This window comes from Gymnoscopelus braueri (genome assembly GCF_963280865.1).
Source record: "Gymnoscopelus braueri genome assembly, chromosome: 1".
NCBI classification, from domain to species: Eukaryota; Metazoa; Chordata; class Actinopteri; order Myctophiformes; family Myctophidae; genus Gymnoscopelus; species Gymnoscopelus braueri.
Window position 1 is genome coordinate 37981574 of NC_137603.1, and position 22687 is coordinate 38004260.

Consider the following 22687-nt stretch of genomic DNA (forward strand, 5'->3'; position numbering starts at 1 on the left):
CTGCGTTTCTCATCAATTGAAGGCCTACAAAAGATTATAGCTCTCCAGTCTATGGCTGACACTATGCACTGTACACTATGTGAACATCTGCATGAACTCTACTCCAGTTCTAGCTTCACTACACTGACTCCCGGTTGTTTTTAGGATTGATTTTTTTAAATTATTTTACTAGTTTATAAAGCTCTAAATGGTCTGGCACCTTCCTACCTCTATGACTGCCTAGAGAGATATGTTCCAAACCGGCCCCTCAGGTCTTCAAGTGCTCACCTGCTCGAGGTGCCTACAATGACATATAAAAATACGGTGAAGCAGCATTCTGCTTCTACGGACCGACAGCGTGGAATAAACTCCCATTACACCTAAGACAGGCAGCCTCTTTAAAGCACAGCTCAAGACCTACTTCTTCACTCTTGCTTTTAGCTGATTTTTTGGTTGATTTTTAAATCTCTGTGTTGTTACCCATGTCTTCACTGTATTGCCTGATTCACTGCCTTTTGATATTATTTTATTGTTGTTTTAAGCTTTTGCTTTTCTTTTTTTTGCTTTATTGTTAAATTGGTTGTAACTGTAATTGTATTCTTGCTCTGTAAAGCACTTTGAGCTGCATTTCATGTCATGAAAGGTGCTGTACAAATAAAGTTTATTATTATTATTATTATGGTTTTGTGTATATTGAGAAACATTCTCAACATTCATAAACATTTTCAACAAACACCAGCACCTGGCCATATTCTCCTCTTAGAAAGTGGGTATACTGTGTATACGGTAGTTACCACCTATGGGCCCCATGGCTCATGATCCGTTGGTTCCCAAGGCTACTAACTGTACCACTGGCTCAGTTTAATTATAGGTGTAAATGGAAATAGGTTTCCACATGCAAGTTTCCAACATATTACATCTAATTGGAAAGATGGAGCACATCTGAGCCACTAATCTGATCAAACAGCAGGTTTCTAGCAGGTGCATACAGTTGAGTGATGATCTGTGATTAAAAAGGAGAGCAGAGAGCTGAGGGACTTGTGTAATTGGTCAAGATGGGGTTTGTCTGTATTTCCCCCAAGGAAGGAGTCGTGCAGTCCGTCCTCTAGGTTTGCCACTCATGGATGGCAACCTCGCAACGGAAGTTTGATGAACTACATTGCAGTGGATGGAGCCGGCTGGACCAGCTCATGAAAAAACATTATTTCTGAACAATTTGCGACCTTTGTCATATAATCGGTTCAGGAATATAAAAGAAGACAAATCACAGGTTGTTTTCTAATCACTTGCTTTTCGATGTGCAAATCACATTATTTTATTGATGCATCTAAACAGCAGTCAGGTATCCTTTCTGTTCCGTAGGTATCGCGAGATTTGGCTGCCAGACAGGAAATGGTGGACAGTCTCACGATACTTTGACTATAAAATTATACAGTGTACACATCGAAAAGCAACACAGCAGAAAGCAATGTGTGTCTTCTTTTATTTTCCTGAGCCTATTATTTTATAAAGGTCTCAATCGTTCAGAAATGTCGTTTATTCATAAGCTGTCCAGCCGGCTCTCATAGACGCCAATGTTATTTCACAGACTTCCGGTGTGAGTCTGCCACCCAGTGCGACGAATCTGCCAGCTGGAATTGCAGGATAGAGAAAATGACGTCGGCGACTCTTCCTTTTAAAATAAATTCCTTGATTTTCCCTAGTGATTTGATGGTATTCAGAAGTGCTCACTGATTCTGAATCTGTGTCTATGGGCAGTGTAACCCTTTTGCAAAGTCCCAAAGAACAATACTTAGAGAAAAAGGATAAAATGTTGATATAAATGACCTTTTCCTTTCCCCCCCCCTTTTTAACAGCTGTTTATTTTTCTATGTTCTTCCCAGTTTAGTCAGTGCCACTTCCCTGGCTTTACTGCAGTTGCTGTCAACCCTCCTTGTTGACCTTGGGAGGGTGTAGAAAACCAAGTGCCTCCTTCAATACGCATGGAATCGGTAGTCACTTCATTACTCCTGACAGCGAGGAGTGAGCGTAACGCGTGTGGAGTTTCACACTATCCCCTGTCGACTTCCCAACTGTGAACACTGCCAACTGTGTTTGTTGGAATGCCCAGCCAAGTTGGAGGCACTGCTGATGGGAAGTGAACCTCCGCCTCTGAGGTGGTGTTGCTCAAGTGTTTTAACTGTACATACGGATGGGTGGTATACCTGTATTAAAATGAATATCAGTAGGCTATGCAGTAGTGCCATGATATGGATTTTGCCATAATGGCTATCAAAAAGCCAGAATTAGTATATCTCTGCTGTCGGGCAGAAACCAGCTAACTCCAAAATGTTCATTTTTCAGGAAATAAAAAACAAAACAAAAAGTGAAGTTAGGAGGTTTTGTCAATCATTGATAAGAACAGCCGAATGGACCTCTAAGCTCACAATGAGGTTGGAGGTCAAAAGGGTGTGGAGCCTGCTCAGCCTTGAGTTAGCAAAACCAGCTAACTCCACCCCCTTTGGTGGAGTTAGCTGGTTTAGCAGACAGTTTGAGGATTCAATGGAGTTAGCTGGTTTTGTCAGAAGCACTTTTTAATACTTTTCATTGGTTTAATATTTTTTTACCAACACACAGACGTAAAGGGTGTTCAATAGCACTGATTTATGAAAAAAACTCACCAGTAATGCATACAGTACTTACCAAGTTGATAGATGCAGAATTAAAGTTGTACTTGTAATATTGTATTCATTCATATTTTAAATTGTATACTTTAATATTATGTGCAATATTACCTCTCATTTGTTAGGTTTGACGATGATGTAAACTATTTTTATGAAAAATGTTCATGCATATCACGATATTATAGTTATCGACCAGAAAGTGGCTAACGATTGTGACAGAATTGTGACAGAATTATTGCTCACATAGGCCACCACCATCAACACATCCATAACCTCAGGCTGCGTTCCAACTGCCTTCAAGTCAGCCAGTCAAGCTTTTCCTTTCTTTCCAACACACAACAACGTGTTGTTTCTAACCAGCTTTCTCTCCATCTCTCACAGAATAACCTGTTGGATAACCAGTCAGGATTCAAACCAACCCAGTGCAAACTGCACTGCTTGCAGTCACAGAAGCACTTCATGCTTAGCCTGGCTCCAGCCCCTGAATAGCCACGGTCATTTAAAAAACATTCTGCCGATTAGATTCAGGGTGACGCTGTCGAAGGCGCGGTTTTCTCAGTTGAAAATCTAACCGGCCCCATGGGGATGGAGATGATCCAGTATGAACCAAATGCCAAAGAGTCACACTTTGGCTATGCCCAATCTCAGAAAACGGCTGCACTGAGAGGGCTTTCAGACTGAATAATGGAGTGAAACTAAGTGTCAGGCTAAAATGAGTGTCAGGCTACTTCATGCTGCCCAGGCTCCCTCTCTGAAGTCCTGATTATTCTATCTTGACCTATCAGCAGCCTTTGAGACAGTGAAACACCAGCTTTTCCTGGATACCCTTGCTGACCTTGGCATCACTCGGACCGCACCAAATGGTTCTCCCCCTGCCTGACTGGTCGGACCTACCATGTTTCTTGGAAAGACCCCCCTTGTAACTCCCTCCTTGCTGGCCTCCCGGAATGCTCACTTAAGCCCCTCTAAATTATCCAGAATGCCACAGCACACCTGATCTTCAACCAGCCAAATTTCTCATTTGTTTCACCCCCTTTTCGGCTCCTTTCATTGGCTCCCGGTTGCTGCCTACACAGAGTACAAAACACTGATGTTGGCCTACTAGGCAACCAAAGGCATGGCACCTCCATAGCTTCAAGGCCTGATCCAACCCTACAACCCCCCCCACTCACTTAAATCAGCTAACACAGAAATGCTGCATGAGCCTTCCCTAAAACACCCTGGACAATGCTCCACACATCCTAGACTCTTCTCCCTCCTGGTTCCCAAACTGTGGAATAAACTCTCCATCCAGAACTGCAAACTCACTCCCAATTTTCCGCCGTAATCTGAAGACTCACCTCTTTAGACTCCACCTCCCCCCCTAGCATTTCACTGTCCCTTGCCATCTTTTCTTTTGCTTGATGCTATAGCGATTGACCAAGATAAAGCAACTAGACGGACATACTGTACCTAACTTATTCTAATGTTTTTGGTTTCTTAGCTTTTTTTCTCGACCGCAAATGTTAAGAATGTGATTTAGATAGCATGTTGTAGAAAGATGCTGGTTCTTTGATTACCTGGTATCGTAGTTTCTTTGAGGGACTACACTGTTCTCTCTGCACTCTATTTATGTGATTATTTACCTGGCTTATTAACTAGAGTTCATGCTTACTCTGATTATTCTGAGCTCGCACTTGTAAGTCACTCTGGATAAGAGCGTATGCCTAAATTGTAAATTAGCTCACCACTACCTCTATACAGCTCAAACTCCACCTTGGTATAGAGAATTTATGCCTAAACATTAACTTTTGACCGGACTTGAAATGATCTTATATAAAAAGTAATCATGCAGTCCATGAACCTGTGCGTACAAAACGGATAAATTCACAGCCTGTAAACCATCTCCAACAAAAGAAACCTTTAGAAACCAGTGGGGCAAGAAAATATTATTGTGGGACTTTATAGTTAAAGTAGGGTAAGTGATATTTTTTGGTTAAAACAAAAAGTATTTTGTTAAAAGGTTAAAATACTATATTCTGATAGTAATCATTGCTATAGAGTGTTTTTTCAGTAACAGATGTCTCCCTGTCTCTCCAGCTCTTTAATAAACAGAAAATACATTTTTCGGTAGGTGTCAAAATCTCAGCCAATCAGGAGAAAGTACCCATTTTTAAGCTTAATTTGTATAGTGTTCCAGTTCCAATTTTGTCTGCTCATTTCTTAGTGTCATCACTTCCAATTTCACTTGTTTAATCTGTATCCTGATTGAGTTCTCTGTCCTGGTTGGATAAAATTGGAAATGAAACTGAAACTGAAACGAAAATGCATTTTCTGTTTTATAAAGAGCTGGAGAGACAAGGAGACTCCTAATACTGAACAAACACTCTATAGCAATGAGTACTATCAGAATATAGAGCTATTTAACACTTATCTTAACCAAAGCAAATCACTTACCCTACCTTTAACAACATTCCCCTTTCTTACATTTTCAGCAGCAACTGTGTCCTTGTCAATGTTATTAAGGATATGACAATTATTTAGAGTAATCAGATAAATCTGCAATTACAGTATTTTACGTGACATTTAAGTGTGGAAGCCTTATAAAACAGAGGGCTTGGCTGAATGTACTCAAATCAATACAAAATGAGACCATTAGAGAAATTATTTTTTTGAGCATAGGTAGCAGTAGGCTATGTTTCACACAAATGAGAATTAGTATGCACCTGCACTTAAGCCATACTCTCTGAATGTTTCCTAGTACAATAACAAAAAATAGAAATAAAAATAAAATAGAAATCAAATCTGAAAATACAACAAATCAAGACTTAATCTACACACCAGTGTGTAAATTGGAAATATATACCCACTCACATCCCATTACTTTGCTTTTATTCTGTAGCCTTATTTGAACACAAACTGACACTGAACTTGCATTGTTTGTAAGTCTGAGCCCAGGAACACAAAATTGATAAGTTTCAAATGAAAACAAGCAGAGATGTGCAATGGGTCACACCGTTAACAAATAATATCTTGATACACAACAACTTCTGCTTTGCAGTGTACACGTTGCTCCAATAAGAATGTCATGACAACACCTTTACAAATGTATTTGAAAGATGTATTTGAAATCAGCATGTATAGCCACAATAGTAACTAGTAACTACAGACCTTTCCTTAAATATGTACAGTTCAATGGCTAATTGTCCTTTACATGAATGTTAATCATTAGCCTTCATACCTCTCTACTTTCTCTTCTCTGTTCTCGTCCTCCTTCTTCATATCAGGAGAAACACATTCTGAGCAGTCACAAGGCATTCTCCAATCCAATTAACTAATCCAATTAACTGTAATCTTGTTATTAAGCTTATAGCTTCTGGGACTGCCTTTAAAGGTCTATCATACTGCTGTTGTCCCAACAATCTCTTATTTCCTCATATTTTTTTCAAGAAATGCAAATGTGAATACAACTACCCAATCGCCAGTAATCTTGCGCCACCAGGCTTATCGCAGTACCTGGTTTTCATTTTGAATTAACGAGTTTAATTGGGCCTAGAGCCCGCCTACCAAATCTGGTATTTTGCACACACACATGCATGCACTCACCATTTCCGTATCCGCTCTAGACACAGACCGAATCAGCAACCTGCAAATCAACTTGATCCCAGTCTAACCGCTGAGGGAAAACGTTACCATTATACGTTTCTGCAAACCATGGGTTCAAGTAAGGGGTAGACCGATAATCGGCCACCATCGATTATCGGCTGAGATATTCATATTTTTATAATTATCGGTATCTGCTTTGACGGACAAAAACGGACGATATTGCCTTTTTTATGTACAGGAATGCACATCTCTGGCGCAGCAAACCCTTTTTTCTGCCTTTATTTATAGTATATCGAAGATAAACAGGAAATGGGGAGAGAGAGACGGGGATGACACGCAGCAAAGGTCGTCGGGATTGCAGGCATTAGCCGAGGTGCACGGACCGCCAGGTCAGCGGTCTCCAGCAACTATTTCTCTTTTATCATTTTTTTACAGGAAAAAAACGTTTTGGGTCATTTTTATTTATAATTTCCGTTCAGTTAATAAGAAATGCTACAACAAGTGAGAGCTCCCTACACTTTATTTTTCACATGATAACGCTGCATTTGACAGTAAATTTTTACTTAAAATGCATGTCGGTTCCTAATATTGGTTATCGGTCTCCTTGATCACTAATAATCGGTATGGGTATTTGCCCTGAAAAAAAATCATATCGGTCGATATCTAGTTCAAGTTGCATACCGAAAGGCACGGAATAGTTAATACATCCTAAATTAGAATGTATTTTGAATTTAGACAATCACCGATTGAGTAGACACTAGACATGGTCCGCATCTGTAGACCAGACTGTAGTACCTGGGTCTATGTCCAATAAAGTCAATATACTGTAGCATTTCTTCCCTGATGCCCGGTGGTTTGAAAGTACTTCACATGACACTTACAAAGCCTGTAGGCCTAGTGATGACCAAACTAATGGACTCTTTGAAATCCTGGAGGTATAGCCTACAGTACCTAGCAAGCTAGCGAGATATTATGTACAGTAGGCCTATTTCATTTAAACCGGGTGTGGCTACGCACCTCCTGCTCTATAGGTCTACTTTACCAGCTGGGTATGTTTTATTCAAGTTGTCAAGAGTCAATGAAAGCAGAAAATAACATTGGAATGAGAGATACTCAATCCAACTTCAGATCTTCAAAAAGTATTAGCCACTTACTGTATAGGCTAGAACCTGCACCTCAGCCTAGACAAGAGTCTTCATCGTAAGATTACTGTGTATATCACTTGAGGGTGGGCCTAGGACTAGGTACTAAAACAAAAGTAGGCCAATACAATTTGGGTAGATTCTCTGACACAATTTTACAGTTTGTTATAGTGCTTTTATGATCAATTTAGTGTTTTATATTACAGAAGCTTACTGTATAGTTCGACATACTGTACAGTAGGACGGTAAACTTTTAACTGTGTTCCCGCTAGCGTGACACACTCAAGAATCAAGGGTTTTATTTGTCACTTACTTTTAGTACAAGCAGTGAAATGTTGGTGGGCCTTGTTCCGTACAACTGTGCAAACATTAATATACTACAACAGCACGGTAATAGTGTCAGAAATGTGTGTCAGGTAATGTCAGAAATGTGCAGATAGGCTACAATGTGTGTAGATACAGCGTATCCAGCGTATCCTATAGCAGCAGTGTCAAAAGGTGCACAAGCAGAGGCATAAAATATCCTGTATATTTCTATATTTAACAGCAGTGTCAAGTCAAATGTGCAAAAGAAGGTATGCATACATGCATGTATAGTACATAAGAAAGATGAGTAATTTTCATGTATTTTTTTGTTCCTATGTTTTAGTTTTTTGACCATGTCCTCATTTAGGGCTCTGACAACTTATTATTCTGAGCTCGCACTTGCTCGCAAATGCCATATAAATGTCTAAATTGCAATACCTGTATACCTCTAAAACTCCCCCCTGGTATAGAGAATTTATGCCTAAACATTACCTTTTGTCAGGACTTAATTATCAGGTAGGTTATTGTGGGCCAGCAATGTTCGGAATTCACCAATCAGGATGGAATATGAAAACGGGGACAGATGTGTACAGATGTTAGTGAAATTTTGATAAAATCTGAAGGAGTAATATGTGTTTTACATAAGTCAGCCTCCTGGTGGCGCTATAAAGGCAGATGTGAAAAAGGTTTTTCCTTGGCATCTAGGGAGTGCACATACAACGTTTTACACAGATCGGTGCAGTTTTAGGTAAAAACACGAATCGGCCTGTTATAGCGCCACCATGAGGCTGATTTAAAAAATATTCAAGTGGCATTTCTTCCTCGGCCTAGTCGGAATGTGCGTGCAAAATTTCAGGATTTGAGGGATTGTTTAAAACGGAACACAAAATGGAAGCCAATCTTAGCCAATCAGGATGGAATATGAAATATCTGAAAGACTATAAAAAATACTGTGTATCGATTTGCGTAATGTTTGGACAAAATATGTAGGAGTACTGTCAACAAATGTGTTTTGCAAAAATCGGCCTCCTGGTGGCGCTATAACAGGCCCATGTGAAAGGTTTGGGAAAGAGGTTCTGCTCTGGCATCCAGGGAGTGTGTGAGCACTGTTTCGCTGCGATCAAGCCAACAGTGCCGGAGATTAGAGACTGACACACACACACACACACACACACACACACACACACACACACACACACACACACACACAGTGATGTCAGAAAATCCAGTCCATGAACCTGATAAATTCATAGATTGTAAACCATCTCCAACTAAAGTCATAATTAATCCCACTTTAGAAACCAGTCGTGCAAGAAAATATTATTGTGAGACTTAAAAACATTCCCCTTTCTAACATTTTGACAACTGAAAACTGCAGGGAAAAACTTCCTAAGCCTTGAGCCCTGGGCTCAAGCCCTGTGGGCTTCTTCACATTGTTCTGTAAATTCGCACTGGCAATCCACTTCTATCTGACACTGACAAAGCATTTCTTCCCCGTAGAAAAGTAGACAATAATGATATACAATGTCATAAGACATGGGATAAGAGACAGGCCTTGGCTTGCGAGTATACCAACTGTGCCTGAACCTATTCTAGGTTGGTTGAGCTGTAAAATCAACCCGCCTCTGTTCAGGTATAGCCCAGTGTTGACACTTGGCAACATGCCTTGCTCTAGGCTTCGCAGAGGTATTAAAACCACATACAAATTAGCTACGCTACATTCCGTATCTATTCTACAACAGGTGTTTACTGGGTACAGTACATATGCAGCCTTGTATTAATCATACTGAAATGCGTTTGTAGCCAACAATAGGTTACAGTTCCTAGGAGGATATACTTCATACTATTATTGATGACAGCATTGCATGAATAAGTTACAAGTGGTACTGCATATAATCAATCCTTATATAATGCTGTTTTCTGTAGAGACCTGTCTTTTACAGACTATCCTTAAGGTGACACATTCTCTGTAATGGGATATTTGGACCTCACTGTGTAGACTAGGTGAGTCTCTCTCCCTCCCACACAGAGCCTCGCCCTATGCCTATTAATCATGGGACCAAAGCTGTTGAGACTTAAGTCAACTTGGAGGGCAGGTATGGCTCATTCCATGAATACACAGTACCTCTCCAGACGCTAAATGCATACTGATATAAACATTAAAGATTCAAACAACCGCTCCCTCTCTCTCACCAAAGAGTGGAGCCACTTGTCAGGAATTATGGTGATGTGTTTGTGCAAAGGAGGTTAGAAGACAGGGACACAAAGACATGACCTGGACTGTGGTTGAAGGTGGTTCTCACTGTATGTCTATTGATGCTTATGGCTGCATTATGGTAACAATGATAGGCCTCTATGACACAGGAATAATCTTAGTCCAGAGTTAGGATTTTACTGTATGGCAAATGTGAATGTGCATCACCAGATAGCACAATCAATCTCGAAGTTGAACAGTCATTTAGTTGCATGATTTGCCACGGCCAAGTTGAATGTGATCTTGTTTAAAGTATGTACAGTAAATGGCATGAAAGTACTGAACTACTGTACATCACTGCAGTTTTACCTTCCAGTGTTACTTGTTTGAATGTGTCACAAAACTGGTGTTGTTGACTGACCTCGCTCTGCTGGCTGCTATCCTCTGGCTACAGTTACCATGGTGATGGGGAAGCAGGTAGTATCTGTCCCAGCCAGGGGCCTTGTCGGCAGGCAGGGCCTCAGGGCTGCCTGCATAGATAGTGCATCCCATGAACACAGAGAAGTAAACCTTTCTTCTCCGTCGATATCCTGGAGTGAGCAAAGAAGCGCCTGTCTGAAGGTATCTTTTCACCATATAGTACGTCCTCTCCTGATGCCAGCCAGCTGCCCTCTGGAAAAGCCGTAGTTTCAGCACATTGCTGCCTTCGGCAAAATCCCTCCACCTCCTCCCCCCCTTTGAATCCGTTTCTCCTCTAGCCAACCCCTCTGGAACCTCCCCCCCTCTCTCGAGCTGAAAGCATAGAGGATAATCAGATTTCACATTTACACTCAACAAAATCATCCCCAGCATAATCACCCTCTGCTGCTGCATTACTGTATATTAGTGCATACAGAGGATCTCAGTTCAGAAGCATTAAGGAAATGTGCAATCAGCCTGCCAGATGTGAATATCAAAGCAGTCAACAGAAAAGGTCAAAGAGAGTTTAAAGAACATAGGTTTGGTGACACATTGTACAGTGAAACGCTGACAAATTGCAGGGTGCTCAAATCGCTTCGATATGGGGGGGTTCCACATCATAATTGCGGTTAAAGATATGCTTTGAAGAAAGCTTTATATAATCTGACAATTTAAGCACATGAAGAGCATCACATCAAGATGATGTGCTTGTGTATTGCCTTCACAGCCAAGCTGGTAGTAATTCAACTCCATTTGGCTGGTACCAGGTACTAACATGGCTGAGACTGAAGCTGACCACCTTGGGGATACTGCCCTCCTGTGGCAAAAAATCCACAGTGCAGTTTACAAATCCCCAAGTCATTCAGTTGTGTTCAAGGCATCATACTTTTAAGATTATCATTAAAGGAATATGCTTTATTCGGAGGTACACTGAAAGAAACAGAAAGAGAGGGGGCGGGGGTTTAGGGAGATTTGACATTCCTTAATTTGACAGACCAGAAGCAAGTGAACAGTTCAGATGACAGATTGTCTCATAAAAAGATTTATTTTTTTTCTGCCCAAATTTACAAAGGCAAGTTACAGAGTATTGTATAAAAAAGAACCATGGTAATGTACACTTTACACAAACTCCTGAAGGGAGGGGAGCGAAGGGGAAAAGGGGAAGAGTTCTGAATTTCTCACATAGAAAGAAATGAAGACATTGTAAACATCCTTTCAAGTACCAGTGAGTGAATGGTACTTTGGGGTTTTGAGTGACAGCAGGTGGGTCAGGAAGGACAAACAAGCAATTGTCTCTCCATTTTCACAGGAGAATGTTCAACTAGGCACCAATTGAGACAACTGCTGGCCAATAAATATATTCTTCACCATGAAACAAACACAGTCCTGCAAAATACAGAGCCAAGCACTTTCTAATAATCTGATAGCAAACATTACTTTTCTGATTTTTCATACACTTTTTAGTACATATGATTTCCACTGGGTTGCGCTTACTACTGAGATAACATTACTACTCTCAGAGAAAACAAATGCACTTGTCACAACCACTGTCTGATAAAACTAAATGTATGCAGTCTGCTGGTACTAAAACCCACTGACTTTAATGACAACATCACAGCTGCCTAGATTACCTTACAGATTAGTTACAAATAAAAGACCATCACATTCAGCTTTTTTCATGTCAGGCCACCTTTCTTTTAAAAAATGCAAACCGGTCATAGGGACATACCACATCTTGAGATCTGTGTGGATAAGCAACGGACAACTCACATGTTAGCTCTTGAACCCCAAATGTAAGAGTTTGTTACTAAACATGAGTAATGTTCAAGCAAACAGCTACCTGACATAAAAGCCGACCTCAGAGATAATTACACTTGACACTAACTGGTGATTTACTAACTTCTTGAACTTACTTAACCAATAAATGACGATGTGGAAATTTAAAACAAAACAATCAAATCAATCGAAATTTGAAAGAGCATGTCATTTGAACAACACATACTTGTGATAACACTCTCATTTCCATGCATTACAGAAATAATCAGGACTTCTGCTGGAAACAGCCCATAGCTTGGAATAACACCAACAATCACCTACCAATGAAACATCGTTCGTGACCAATACACACAGTAGAGCACATAGAGCTCATCACTTTTACTTGTTGTGCTTTTTCAACACGCATAAACAGAGGCCTTATAAAAGTCCATATTAATGGCATGTGGATGTCGATACAGTTTCACTTAAAACCCCTGAGGTTGAATAGAAATGAAAGGGAATTTAAAGTTAAGAAGAGGCCATTTACTGTATGTCCATGAAACAGTCACTGGATTCTTGTGAGGCCCTTTTATACTTGGTGACTAGACTTTGTTAATTCCATCAGAGAGCTCTACCTTAGATCAGAACTGAACCACCACAGTGAATGGCCACAAAAGACAGGCAACAAAGTGCTTTTTTGGCTGATTGGGTGAGACGGGATCTTTGTAAAAAGTACCAGTCATGAGTGATCGACTGCCTAGTTTATCCATTCAGCCTTTGCTTCAACCATTCCTCTTTCCGTTCTCTATCTGTTGGATATGTGAGGGTTTCATATTTATTCTGTAACAGCAGTAGCCGAACAGCCGGATGCTGAGCGGTCACAGACTAATTTAGAATCAATCAAAATCTCGGTATCAACCAATGACACAGCTGTGTAATAATCCCTCGCCAATCGCAGGTCAGTGACCATAGTAACAGCTGGCTAAGTGAGCGTATGTTAGAGTGAGTGTGAGGATAGATGTGGTCATTTCAGTGTAAGGGAAGGTAGCAATGATACCAACGTAGGACACACATTGAAAGCTGACATTGATATGGAACTGAATAAAAGTAATGAAGAAAGAAAACAAAAACATGTAAGAAAACCAAAAACATGAATAGTGTTTATTCTCCATTGAGGTGTACGCGGTCCCTTCGCAAAACATGACATCATCCCTGAAACAAGAACAGAGGGTTCGCTGAGGATGGGAATTGTCAACGATGATGGTAAATGAAAACTTCATTCTCAGGCTCTCGCGTCTCTGAAGAAAGCAGCTACCACCTTATTCCAGCTCCTCATAAAATATAGCCAAGACGTTTCTCAAGTTAAGGATATACTGTTGTATCATGGCATACAATTAGCCAAGGACATACAGTTCAATCATTTCAACATGATTCACTTTTTTGTCAGTCATTTAGTTTCGACTCCCCTTTCCCCATCAGCCCCCGCCTCCCAACCCCCCCCATAAACAAATCCTGTGCCACTTTCTTTCTGCGCAAGACAAAACAAAACAAAACAATGCAGTCCAAAGAAACCCCCAAAACAACAGGAGAAAAAAACAGCTGTTCAGGCAGTCCGTCAGTCTCTTTTTGCATTGCATTTGTCGACAGTGCAAAGACTAAATCATCAGCGGCTTGGTGTTCCCTCTGCATGTTTTGGCAGAGTAATGGCTTTGAACCTGGGTTGTATCAGTCATTTTACAGTCCAAGGTTTGAGAATTTGGGGTCATTTGCAAGGGGGTGGTGGAACAATCTGCCAGACCAGACTTGGGGCAGAATAACTAAAACATAGAAACACCATTCAACTGATGTCTAATAGGTAACACCCCGGAGTTTGTCTTCTCATGTGAGCCAGTCACATGAATCTTTGCAGGGTGGAGGTGTGTTGGTCACGTTTCCCTGTGACAACAAGGAAAGAATATGGGTGTCAAAAATATGTATTTAACGCCTATCAATCTTAAAGGATAAGTTGGGTGATTTTAGACCATCATATCATTTGTCTCTCGCATACCTGTAGTACTTAGTTGGAGCTGCCTAAATTCAGGCTCAGGAGTTAGCTGGAATGATGAGGGCGCTACTTTGCTAGCATGTTTCTAAAACATTTAGTCCAACAGGGTATATGAAAGTAAACAAAACGTTTTATTTGTGTTGATTTCATGACAAAGTTCCACCATCACACTCACTTTTAGTAAACAAGAAATTAGAGAAGTATTTTTCTCTGGCACAGCACAACCTGCTGTGGTGCGTAACTGGACAGAACGATCTGTGGTTAGGTCAGATTGTATATAACAGTACAGTACCATGGGATTTGCAATTTCCAAAATGAAATCTGGAAGGCAGCAATACACTTATGTTTACTCACAGCCTCTGCTGTGGAGACACAATTTATTTTTGTTACAGTGTCATACCCTGTTGTACTAAATGTTTTTACCGACACGCTAGTAAATTAGCACGCCGTCATTCCAGCTAACAGCTAACTCTTGAGCCTGAATTATCTGTGGGACCAAGACAAGTACTACAGGTATGCAAGAGACACATTATATAATACAGTGTGTGTGTGTGTGTGTGTGTGTGTGTGTGTGTGTGTGTGTGTGTGTGTGTGTGTGTGTGTGTGTGTGTGTGTGTATATACTGTATATATGCATGTATGTACGTAGGTATATTCTGTATATGTATGTATGTATGTATCTATGTATATATATACATACATAAATATATATATATATAGTATATTCAATTGTGATTACGACAAAATGTTTCTCTGTATATCATACTATAAGCTCTATATTCCCACTTGCCATTCGTAGTCAAAATGCAGAAGCATTAAATATCAAGATTTTCAGGGGCAAAGTAACAGGGCTGCCACTAGAGTTCAGTAGTGTCTACTCTGCCTCTTGGCTGGCTCACACTGACTGTGTCTCTATTATCAACACTGTGATCCACTTGTCCTCAAAAGACCTGCTTAGGGATGGATGGCTGAGGGGCTAAGTGCTGTGCTGCATATTGTGTTAGACTGCTGTAGTGCAGTAACAGCTTTGTTTGGCTAAGCCATTTCACAGGGCGCTGTCTCTGAGACTGCAACATCAACAAGCATAGAGGAAAAACTAGAAGAATTCACTTCAATTCAAATGAAATAAACATGGCATAAGGGGACAAGATTTATATTAACATTCAATATCTTCCGCCTGCCAACACTCATATTTAAACATCTAAATATCTTTTACTGGAGGTAATAGCAGGATTGATTGTGTGTAGCATTATGGCTGCTTTCTACATTTGCCTCTCTTGCCAGTGTTGCTGACGTAGCCTGTGCAAACATCTCTCTCAGCAGGCTTGTGCTATCTCTCAGTGTCAGTCTTTTGCTCGTCTCTCCAACTGTGGGGGTCTTACCGTTCTCACCTCCGTGCTGGTGGGTAGAGGGAGGGGGCTGCTGCTTGCTGACTGGCAACAATAGCTGATGAAGAGAGACCTGTGGTTGGTTGCAAATAATATTCTGTACATGGGCATCTGATTTGTGCAATATAAATCGTGAATTTCTAGCATTGGGCCAAATGCATCTACAAAAAGGAATAATCAGCTAGACAGTAATAATTGTATTTCTTGATTGAAAGCCGCTATGCTACTGGCAATTATTTAATCTCCAATTTGCAATTTAATCATTATCAACAGTATAAGCAACACTTTGGTACAGTCGATCCATTTCCTAACCAGGGTTGTGCTGTTAGGGTGAGACTAACCTGTGGCGTATGACAGGTCATATTGCCCTGAGAGCAGGGGGTAACCCATGTGATGGTGTGAGGGCATGATGCGCTGGGAGGGGGAGGAGCGCGGCCGGTCAACATCTCTCTCCCTTTCTCTCTCTCGCTCCCTTTCCCGATCTCGGTCTCCTCCACACCCTCTGTCCTGCTCCCTCTCTCTATCCCTCTCCCTATCATGGGAGGTTTTGTCGCCCACCGTAGGCGACTTGCTCTTGTACTGGCTGGCATGCTGATGAAGTATATCCAGGGCTTTGGAATCTGATGCAGATTTGGTGACATTGGGACTGGCACGGGACTTATCGCTGCCGCTGCCCTCCTCACTTCCAGCTACTTTACCTCCATATGGAGAGAATGGGTAGCCTGCTGGTAGGTAGGAACCTGAGGCATGGGGAAGAGTTGGTTTGTTAAAATTCATAATTCACCAAAATGTGATGCCAAAATTATGGCTATTAATAAAATGATGAACGGTTGGTTAACTCTTTGAAACAAGGCCAAAAGTTCACAACGGAATCTTCAAAGGACCATACCGGTGGTCTGGCATGTTTGACTACAGTGACTGCGACTCATGGTATTCTTGCCAATTACAGTCCATCTTCCAAAACATACTGTCATTTTCCTTTTTTCAAGGAAGCCATAGGAAATAGTATGAAAGTCTAACTGTAAAACTTACTTGAGACAGGTAATCAAAATAGTTAACTTTTTTGCACCTTTTAATGCGTTTTAAGGCACTGATTGATTTGAAAGCCAAAAATTGCGCTCGAAATCTTTTGAATTACAAAAAAAAAATCAAATGTCCATGACTTACAACTGAATTCAGGATTAATAAAGATCGATCTATCTTTTAATTGCATAATGAGGTTTAGCCAAAATTTCAGGTAGGTTCAGTTCAGTTTTACATTTTAGTGACTCAAAATCTAAAAAGGCCATTGAAGGCATTAATTGGTTATTGTATGGCTAAGGCTGTGAATAGAAATGTACTGACAGACAGCAGTATGGTCCTTCAACAATGATTCTTCACGACTCAGGTAAAGTGTGTACATCAACAAAAAAGGTTTCCAAAAGCACCTGAAAATATTAAAGATTAACATAAGGAGCTTTCCTTCACTGTTTTAATTTGCAGCGCATTATATGAAACTCATGCCTTTTGGAGGTGCAACAATATTATTTATCAGGAATCTCTTTGATATTTAGCCGTTTTGTTTAGCAACACATAGTTTCATTTAAAGGTAACCGAATGCCATACCTGGGTAGTTCTGCATCATGACTGAGGGCATTCCTCTGTATCCAGGGTGGCTGGGGTCATAGCCTTGCCCATACGGGTAGCCATGCATATAGGGCATGTAGCCCTGGTGCTGTGCTAGTGGTGATGAGAACTGCATGTGGGCATTAGAACGTGGGTCTTTGCCCATGGCCCGGTGGTCCTCAGAGGAGATCCGTGGATCAGGACCCTCTTTACCTTCCTCTTTGGGACCACCGCTATTGTCCTTGGGCCTCAGTCTCTCGTCTTTTACTTTCCGATCACGTTCTCTGTCCCTGTCCCTTTCATCTTTCCATCGTGGCTGCTGCTGCTGCTGGTGTTCGTCTTCTGACTGGGGTTTCTCAGGATACTGTTTAAGGAGACAACGAAAGCCAAAAGGTTGAGGTAAGCAGTAAGCACCCTATCAGAAATTATTCACCAGTAACACCAACCTGACAACATACTGTCACAAACTTTTCTTTGAAGCATGGCATTTACCTGTCTGTACCACATAGCTTGTTCCATCCCCGTCTGTGCTCCCGTCTGTGCTCCCGTCTGTGCTCTCGACTCCAGGCCTTGCTTGGAGTCTTCCTTGCCGTGGTGGCCCCCTTCATTGAGTTTCATCTTCAGCCCCTCAGCTTGCTGGGACTTTGAGTCCTCTCCCTTCATACCTCCCATGGATTTGGAGGAGGCGGGAGAAGGCGAGTCCCTGGATTTGCTGGGTGGCTGAGACATCTTGCTCAGATCCACTTGGCTGGGGGCTTTTGACAGGCTAGGCGGCAAAGGGCCTTTCTGTTTCCACTCTTCCTTTATGGATGCTTCTCGTTCTTTCATGGCTATGTCAGGCTTCTTTTCAAGAGCACGGTGTTGCTCAGCCACCTGTCGCTGCCGCTCCTCGTACTGTTGCCGGTAAGCTGGGTTGGTGTTCATCAAGTGGTTATGGTAAGCCTGGTCAGGATGGTATGCGTAAGGGGGCACATACGCATACTGGTTGTAGTAGAGAGGTTGCATGTACATGTTGGAGCGCTGTTGGATGACTGAGGGTTGTTGTTGTTGTTGCTGCTGCTGTTGTTGCTGTTGTTGTTGCTGTTGTTGTTGTTGTTGTTGCTGTTGTTGCTGTTGTTGTTGCTGTTGTTGCTGCTGCTGCTGTTGTTGCTGCTGTTGCTGCTGCTGTTGCTGCTGTTGCTGTTGTTGCTGCTGCTGTTGTTGATGATGCTGGGCAGAAGTACTGCTATCAACTTTGCAGTCTTCATGAGGTTCAACTTTGACTTTTATGTCCACTTGGTCTTGGTCCTCCTCCCTTTTGATCTTAACCTGACCTTCAGCCAGCGGAGGGCCTGAGTTGGGTCCACTGGGACTGGGGCTAACATAGTTGGGAGAATAGTAATTCTCATATCCTGCATAGTATGGGGATTCTTTACTAGGCGTCTGACTCTGGTTGGGAAAAAGGTTTTTCTTTACATTTTCCCTGACAGACTGTTCTTCTGACCTGACTCTCCCCTCGCCATCCTCACCAGCGTCTGAGATGTCCGAGTATGCTGGGCTGTTCGTTTTGACTGAAGAATTGTCGCCACCATTTTGGGTCGCCCCGTGGAGTGGCGTGAGAGGCTGTGGCATCCCGCTGCCATCGATCCGACTGGCCACGCCAATGGATGGACTAGGCGCATTGTCAGAGAAGCTGTAGATCTTGTCAGCCTCTGCCTTGATGCTGGCCAGGCGACTCTGGTGAGGATCCGAGGAGCCATTGAGGAGCCCTTCCCCTTTACTCCCCGGGTCAGAGGATTCAGAGTACGGAATTTTACCTTCCTCCAGTTTCCCTCCTTTTCCTGGAGGTTTGGGGCTGTCGGCCTCTTTCCCAGTTTCTTTCTTCTTCTTGTCTTTCTTCTTCTTGTCTTTGGAGATGCTGGGAGCAGGGTCTCCAATTGCGGGGGGTTTGGCCTGGCTACCTTTCATTTGGGGGCTTTTAGGGACTCCTTGCATCATGGGGGTCGTCATCCCAGGAGAGGTGTTTGTGTTCCCAGGAGGAAAGGAATAGAGCTGCTGACACGGGGTGGAACCAGGGCCAACAGGTCGCGGTGACTTCATGTTCTTCTGTGCCACTTTGTCGGCCTTTGTGCCACTGCTGGCCTTTTTGGATTTGTCTGAACCTCTCTTTTCATCCAGGCCATCGTTGCTGGCCTCGTCGGTGAGGCAGGGTCCATCTTCACATCCATCCATTGGTGTACCACCCGTTTCAGGTTCCGGATCAGCAGTTTTCTTTTTACTCTGCCTTGAGCCGAATTTGCCAGGGGACGGAGAAGGACTTTGAGCATCGAAGCCTCTGCCTTTTGGGGTTACCGAACGGGCCGGAGACAAGCATCCTTTCTGAGAGATAGATGCTCCATTGCAGCTCCCTGGTTCGGGATGGAGAGTCGAGTCCTCTCCATATTCACTGTCCCCATCGAGTTCCAACTTTATGTCGTCATCATTGTGAGCACGGGCTTGATGATACTTGAGACCGTTGATGTGCTTGTACTTCTTGTTACAGTTGGGGTGTGGGCAGTCAATAAGCACCGGTGAGGGGCAGCTGCGGTCGAGGGGAGGAGGAAGGGGTTCAGTCTTGATGGAAGAGATGGGGACACCTGCTGGCCCAACACCCCCACTGTTGGAATTAGTCCGCATGCGCTTGCTGCCTTTAGTGTCCTCTGAGCTGGAATTGGGTTCCATGTCTGAAGATGGTTTGGTCTTCCGTTTCCCAGCTGATGAAGGACTGGCCTTGATGTCTTCTGTGTTACTGTTAGGTGGTGTGCGGCGCTCTGATGGAGTTTGGCTACCCCTCCGCCCCTTGCTGTTGGAGGCAGCCCGTGTCTTGTTGTTGTTGGTACCTTTGTTGTCAGATGAGTTGCTGTTCTCATTGATAGGTGTGTTACTGTTGGGTCTCATCCTCTTGCCGCGGCCACGGCCGTTCCTCATCTCCAGGTCACTTGTAGGGGATTCACAGAATCTGGACAAATGTGAGTATTATTAGTGCCGTTATATAATACAGACATTTTGACTTCAATACAAGCTTCAATACTATGATCTTGATATAACAGACAAATAACAACTGAATGAGAAAGGGATAACATGGAGACACAAATGTATATGTATTCATTCATTTGTTTTTGCATTTTGTCCACCATAAAAAAGATTATTGAAGATGAATCCAATACGTAAAGTTAAGTACACTGACATTTAAATGTCATTTTGAAGCAGGCTTCTTTGGCAAGATATTTTGATTAGGGCTGTCAAAAAAAAAACACTAATCAATTACAAGACTTGCTGTGATTACTCGCCATTAATCAAAAAAAAATGCAATAACATTTACAATTAAGGATATTTAATTTTGGAACCAAACTACCACCAGATTAATCAGGAATCCAGACAGAAGAGGTCCAGTTGTGTAGCGGTGTCTGTAGAAGTGGGTATACTCTAAATGTAACATTTCAAAGTGGCCTGTGCTATAAAGAAACAGCAAACAGTGTAAAAACAACAGGAACAGTTACATCTCTGAATGCTGGTTCACACTGCAAAAAGAAATAATACTAAGCTTCAAAATAAACCCCACATTGATTCACATTAAGATGTTATAGGGATGCAGAAAACTGACCAAAATTTAATTAGACTATTCTACTGCTCTGGTGAATATTCAACAGGCTTGCAGCGTTTTGTAGAAATTCTCATTACGAATTTCATCAAGTTGTGAATTGAGATTCAACCGTAGTCGTAGTACTGAGGATATTTTAGAAAGCAACAACTACGTTTTCAGAAACGGTATGTATTCATTTTTAAATAGATAAATACATATATTTACGGTATAATATACCAGTGAAAGACGATATCAAAAATAACTTTTGTTTAATTGATAAAATTACATAGTTTGATTATAAGGTAAATAAGGTTTATACTGTATGTTCTGAGTGCTATATCGGGAGATATTGGCTCTCAGCCATCAGAATGCTTCTCACAATAGAGGTCAGAACTAAACTGCGGTATACCGTATAACACCCGTTATATTAAGTTTACGCTGAACGGGTATGCTCAGCATAAACGTTTGTCTGTCATTTAAAGGGCACTCTTAGTTTCATTATGTAAGAGAGAAATAAACAGGAGGCATGCTTAATAAAGCTTGAAAACCACAAACCCATCAATTTGCCTTTAAATAATAATTCAGCAAAGACAATGCGGTGAACTTTCTACCTGCCTTGTAATCTAAACATAATTCAAATCCTTAGAATAGCGGTTGGGTTTCGTGTCTCTATAATTGTAATGTAATTATCTTCCTGTGCAGCAGTGAAGGTTAGCAATCTGTGACAAAGAGAGAAACCGGGCTAGGATGAGTCACAGCTTCCCTACAAGCCTCTCCAAACAATTTCAGCCTCAGCAGGGTATGTGAATACATCCGTAGTCTGACAGAGGTTCAGGAATTCAGAGTCATTACTCATCTCAAGCCTGAGTTTATACTCAGGCTGGAGATGGCTTTTTGAATTATTCATAGAGGGTCCCTAATGTAGTCATACTGCAAACTGTAAGACAATCTTTGTGCAAATATACCCTGACAAACCGCAAGCAAAGCAATGCCATTATTGATAGTATGATATAGTCTAACCTTAGGTCTTATTTAGAGTACAGTTTTGAATATTTATAAATATAAATATATGTAATATAATTCTATAAGGTATAGTAATCTATACAGTACATACGTCATGGTGCAATTGGATATTACATTAACATTAATCTTTTAACTTACTTAATTTACATTTACAGGGTACATTTTAGGGGTTTGAGTATAAAATGCATAAAACAGGCCAACTAACGTGAATTACAATCCTCATCTTAAAAAGAAAAATCTCATTCCATTGTGATAGAGAATGTGATACAGTGTTGAGGAAAAGCTATTAGTGCAATAATTGGATTCTGCAATCTGGCTTGTTAGAGCAGCATTCTATTTCTATCAGTTCCTCCTGGGACGGAAGCCTTTTGCCAGCAAGCAGTGAGTCCTGTTTCCCCAGGCTTGAGATAAAGACTAGCAGAGGATAGACAAGTTCTGCTGCACAATAGAAGATAGGTGCTGAATGCTATATCCTTGAGCCGAGGCTGATACAACAGATTTCTATCAGAGTGTGTGCTCTTTATGAAAAGGTTAGGGACCAAGTGCAGGTGGGATAGAGAGCAAGCATTGATGATTGATGGCAGCTATGTAGCAATACTGCTTTTCCACCTTGGCATTTAGAACCACCGTGTGTGACACAGTAGAAGATGTTTTAAAGCAATGAAGGTAGTCCTTATTTCTTTTACAAACCAGCATCCAAGGGATCCATCCGTCCCGTTATACATAAAATGTAGTGGTAGAATTTGATGTATATAATCTGAATGTCAATCATTCTGAACTGATGTATATTTTGCTCCCTGGTTTCCAAAGGAGGATATAAGGTTTTAAAAAAAGAAATGCATTTTACCTGGGTGGAGCCCAGTCGTGCCGTGTACAGTCCAACAGTGTGCCCACATACGTCTTATTTCTCCAAGTGACATTGACCACCAGCATTCCTGTAAGAA

General features: G+C 41.6%; 2 protein-coding genes across 4 annotated transcripts in view; both read right to left on the reverse strand.

Moving 5' to 3' along the window:
* Positions 1-10421, reverse strand: part of LOC308084796 (GRAM domain-containing protein 2A-like) — a gene marked incomplete at both ends in the record, with an annotated part of 30288 nt that extends 19867 nt beyond the window's left edge. Inside the window, one exon of the mRNA XM_080427678.1 lies at positions 10291-10421. Coding sequence (XP_080283804.1) covers positions 10291-10421 — 131 coding nt within the window. The remainder of the gene's footprint in view (positions 1-10290) is intronic.
* A 3164-nt stretch (positions 10422-13585) lies between these two features.
* The window catches only part of znf609b (zinc finger protein 609b), a 95948-nt gene continuing 86846 nt past the window's right edge, over positions 13586-22687 (reverse strand). For 2 of the 3 annotated variants that reach the window (XM_080435323.1, XM_080435324.1), the window contains exons 4-9: positions 22591-22678; positions 17612-20096; positions 17120-17483; positions 15856-16254; positions 15509-15587; positions 13586-14018 (exon numbers count right to left, since the gene is read on the reverse strand). In XM_080435323.1, the coding sequence (XP_080291449.1) occupies positions 15514-15587; positions 15856-16254; positions 17120-17483; positions 17612-20096; positions 22591-22678 (3410 nt within the window). In that variant the 3' untranslated portion in view covers positions 13586-14018; positions 15509-15513. The remainder of the gene's footprint in view (positions 14019-15508; positions 15588-15855; positions 16255-17119; positions 17484-17611; positions 20097-22590; positions 22679-22687) is intronic. The other variant, XM_080435325.1, reaches the window with a different exon arrangement.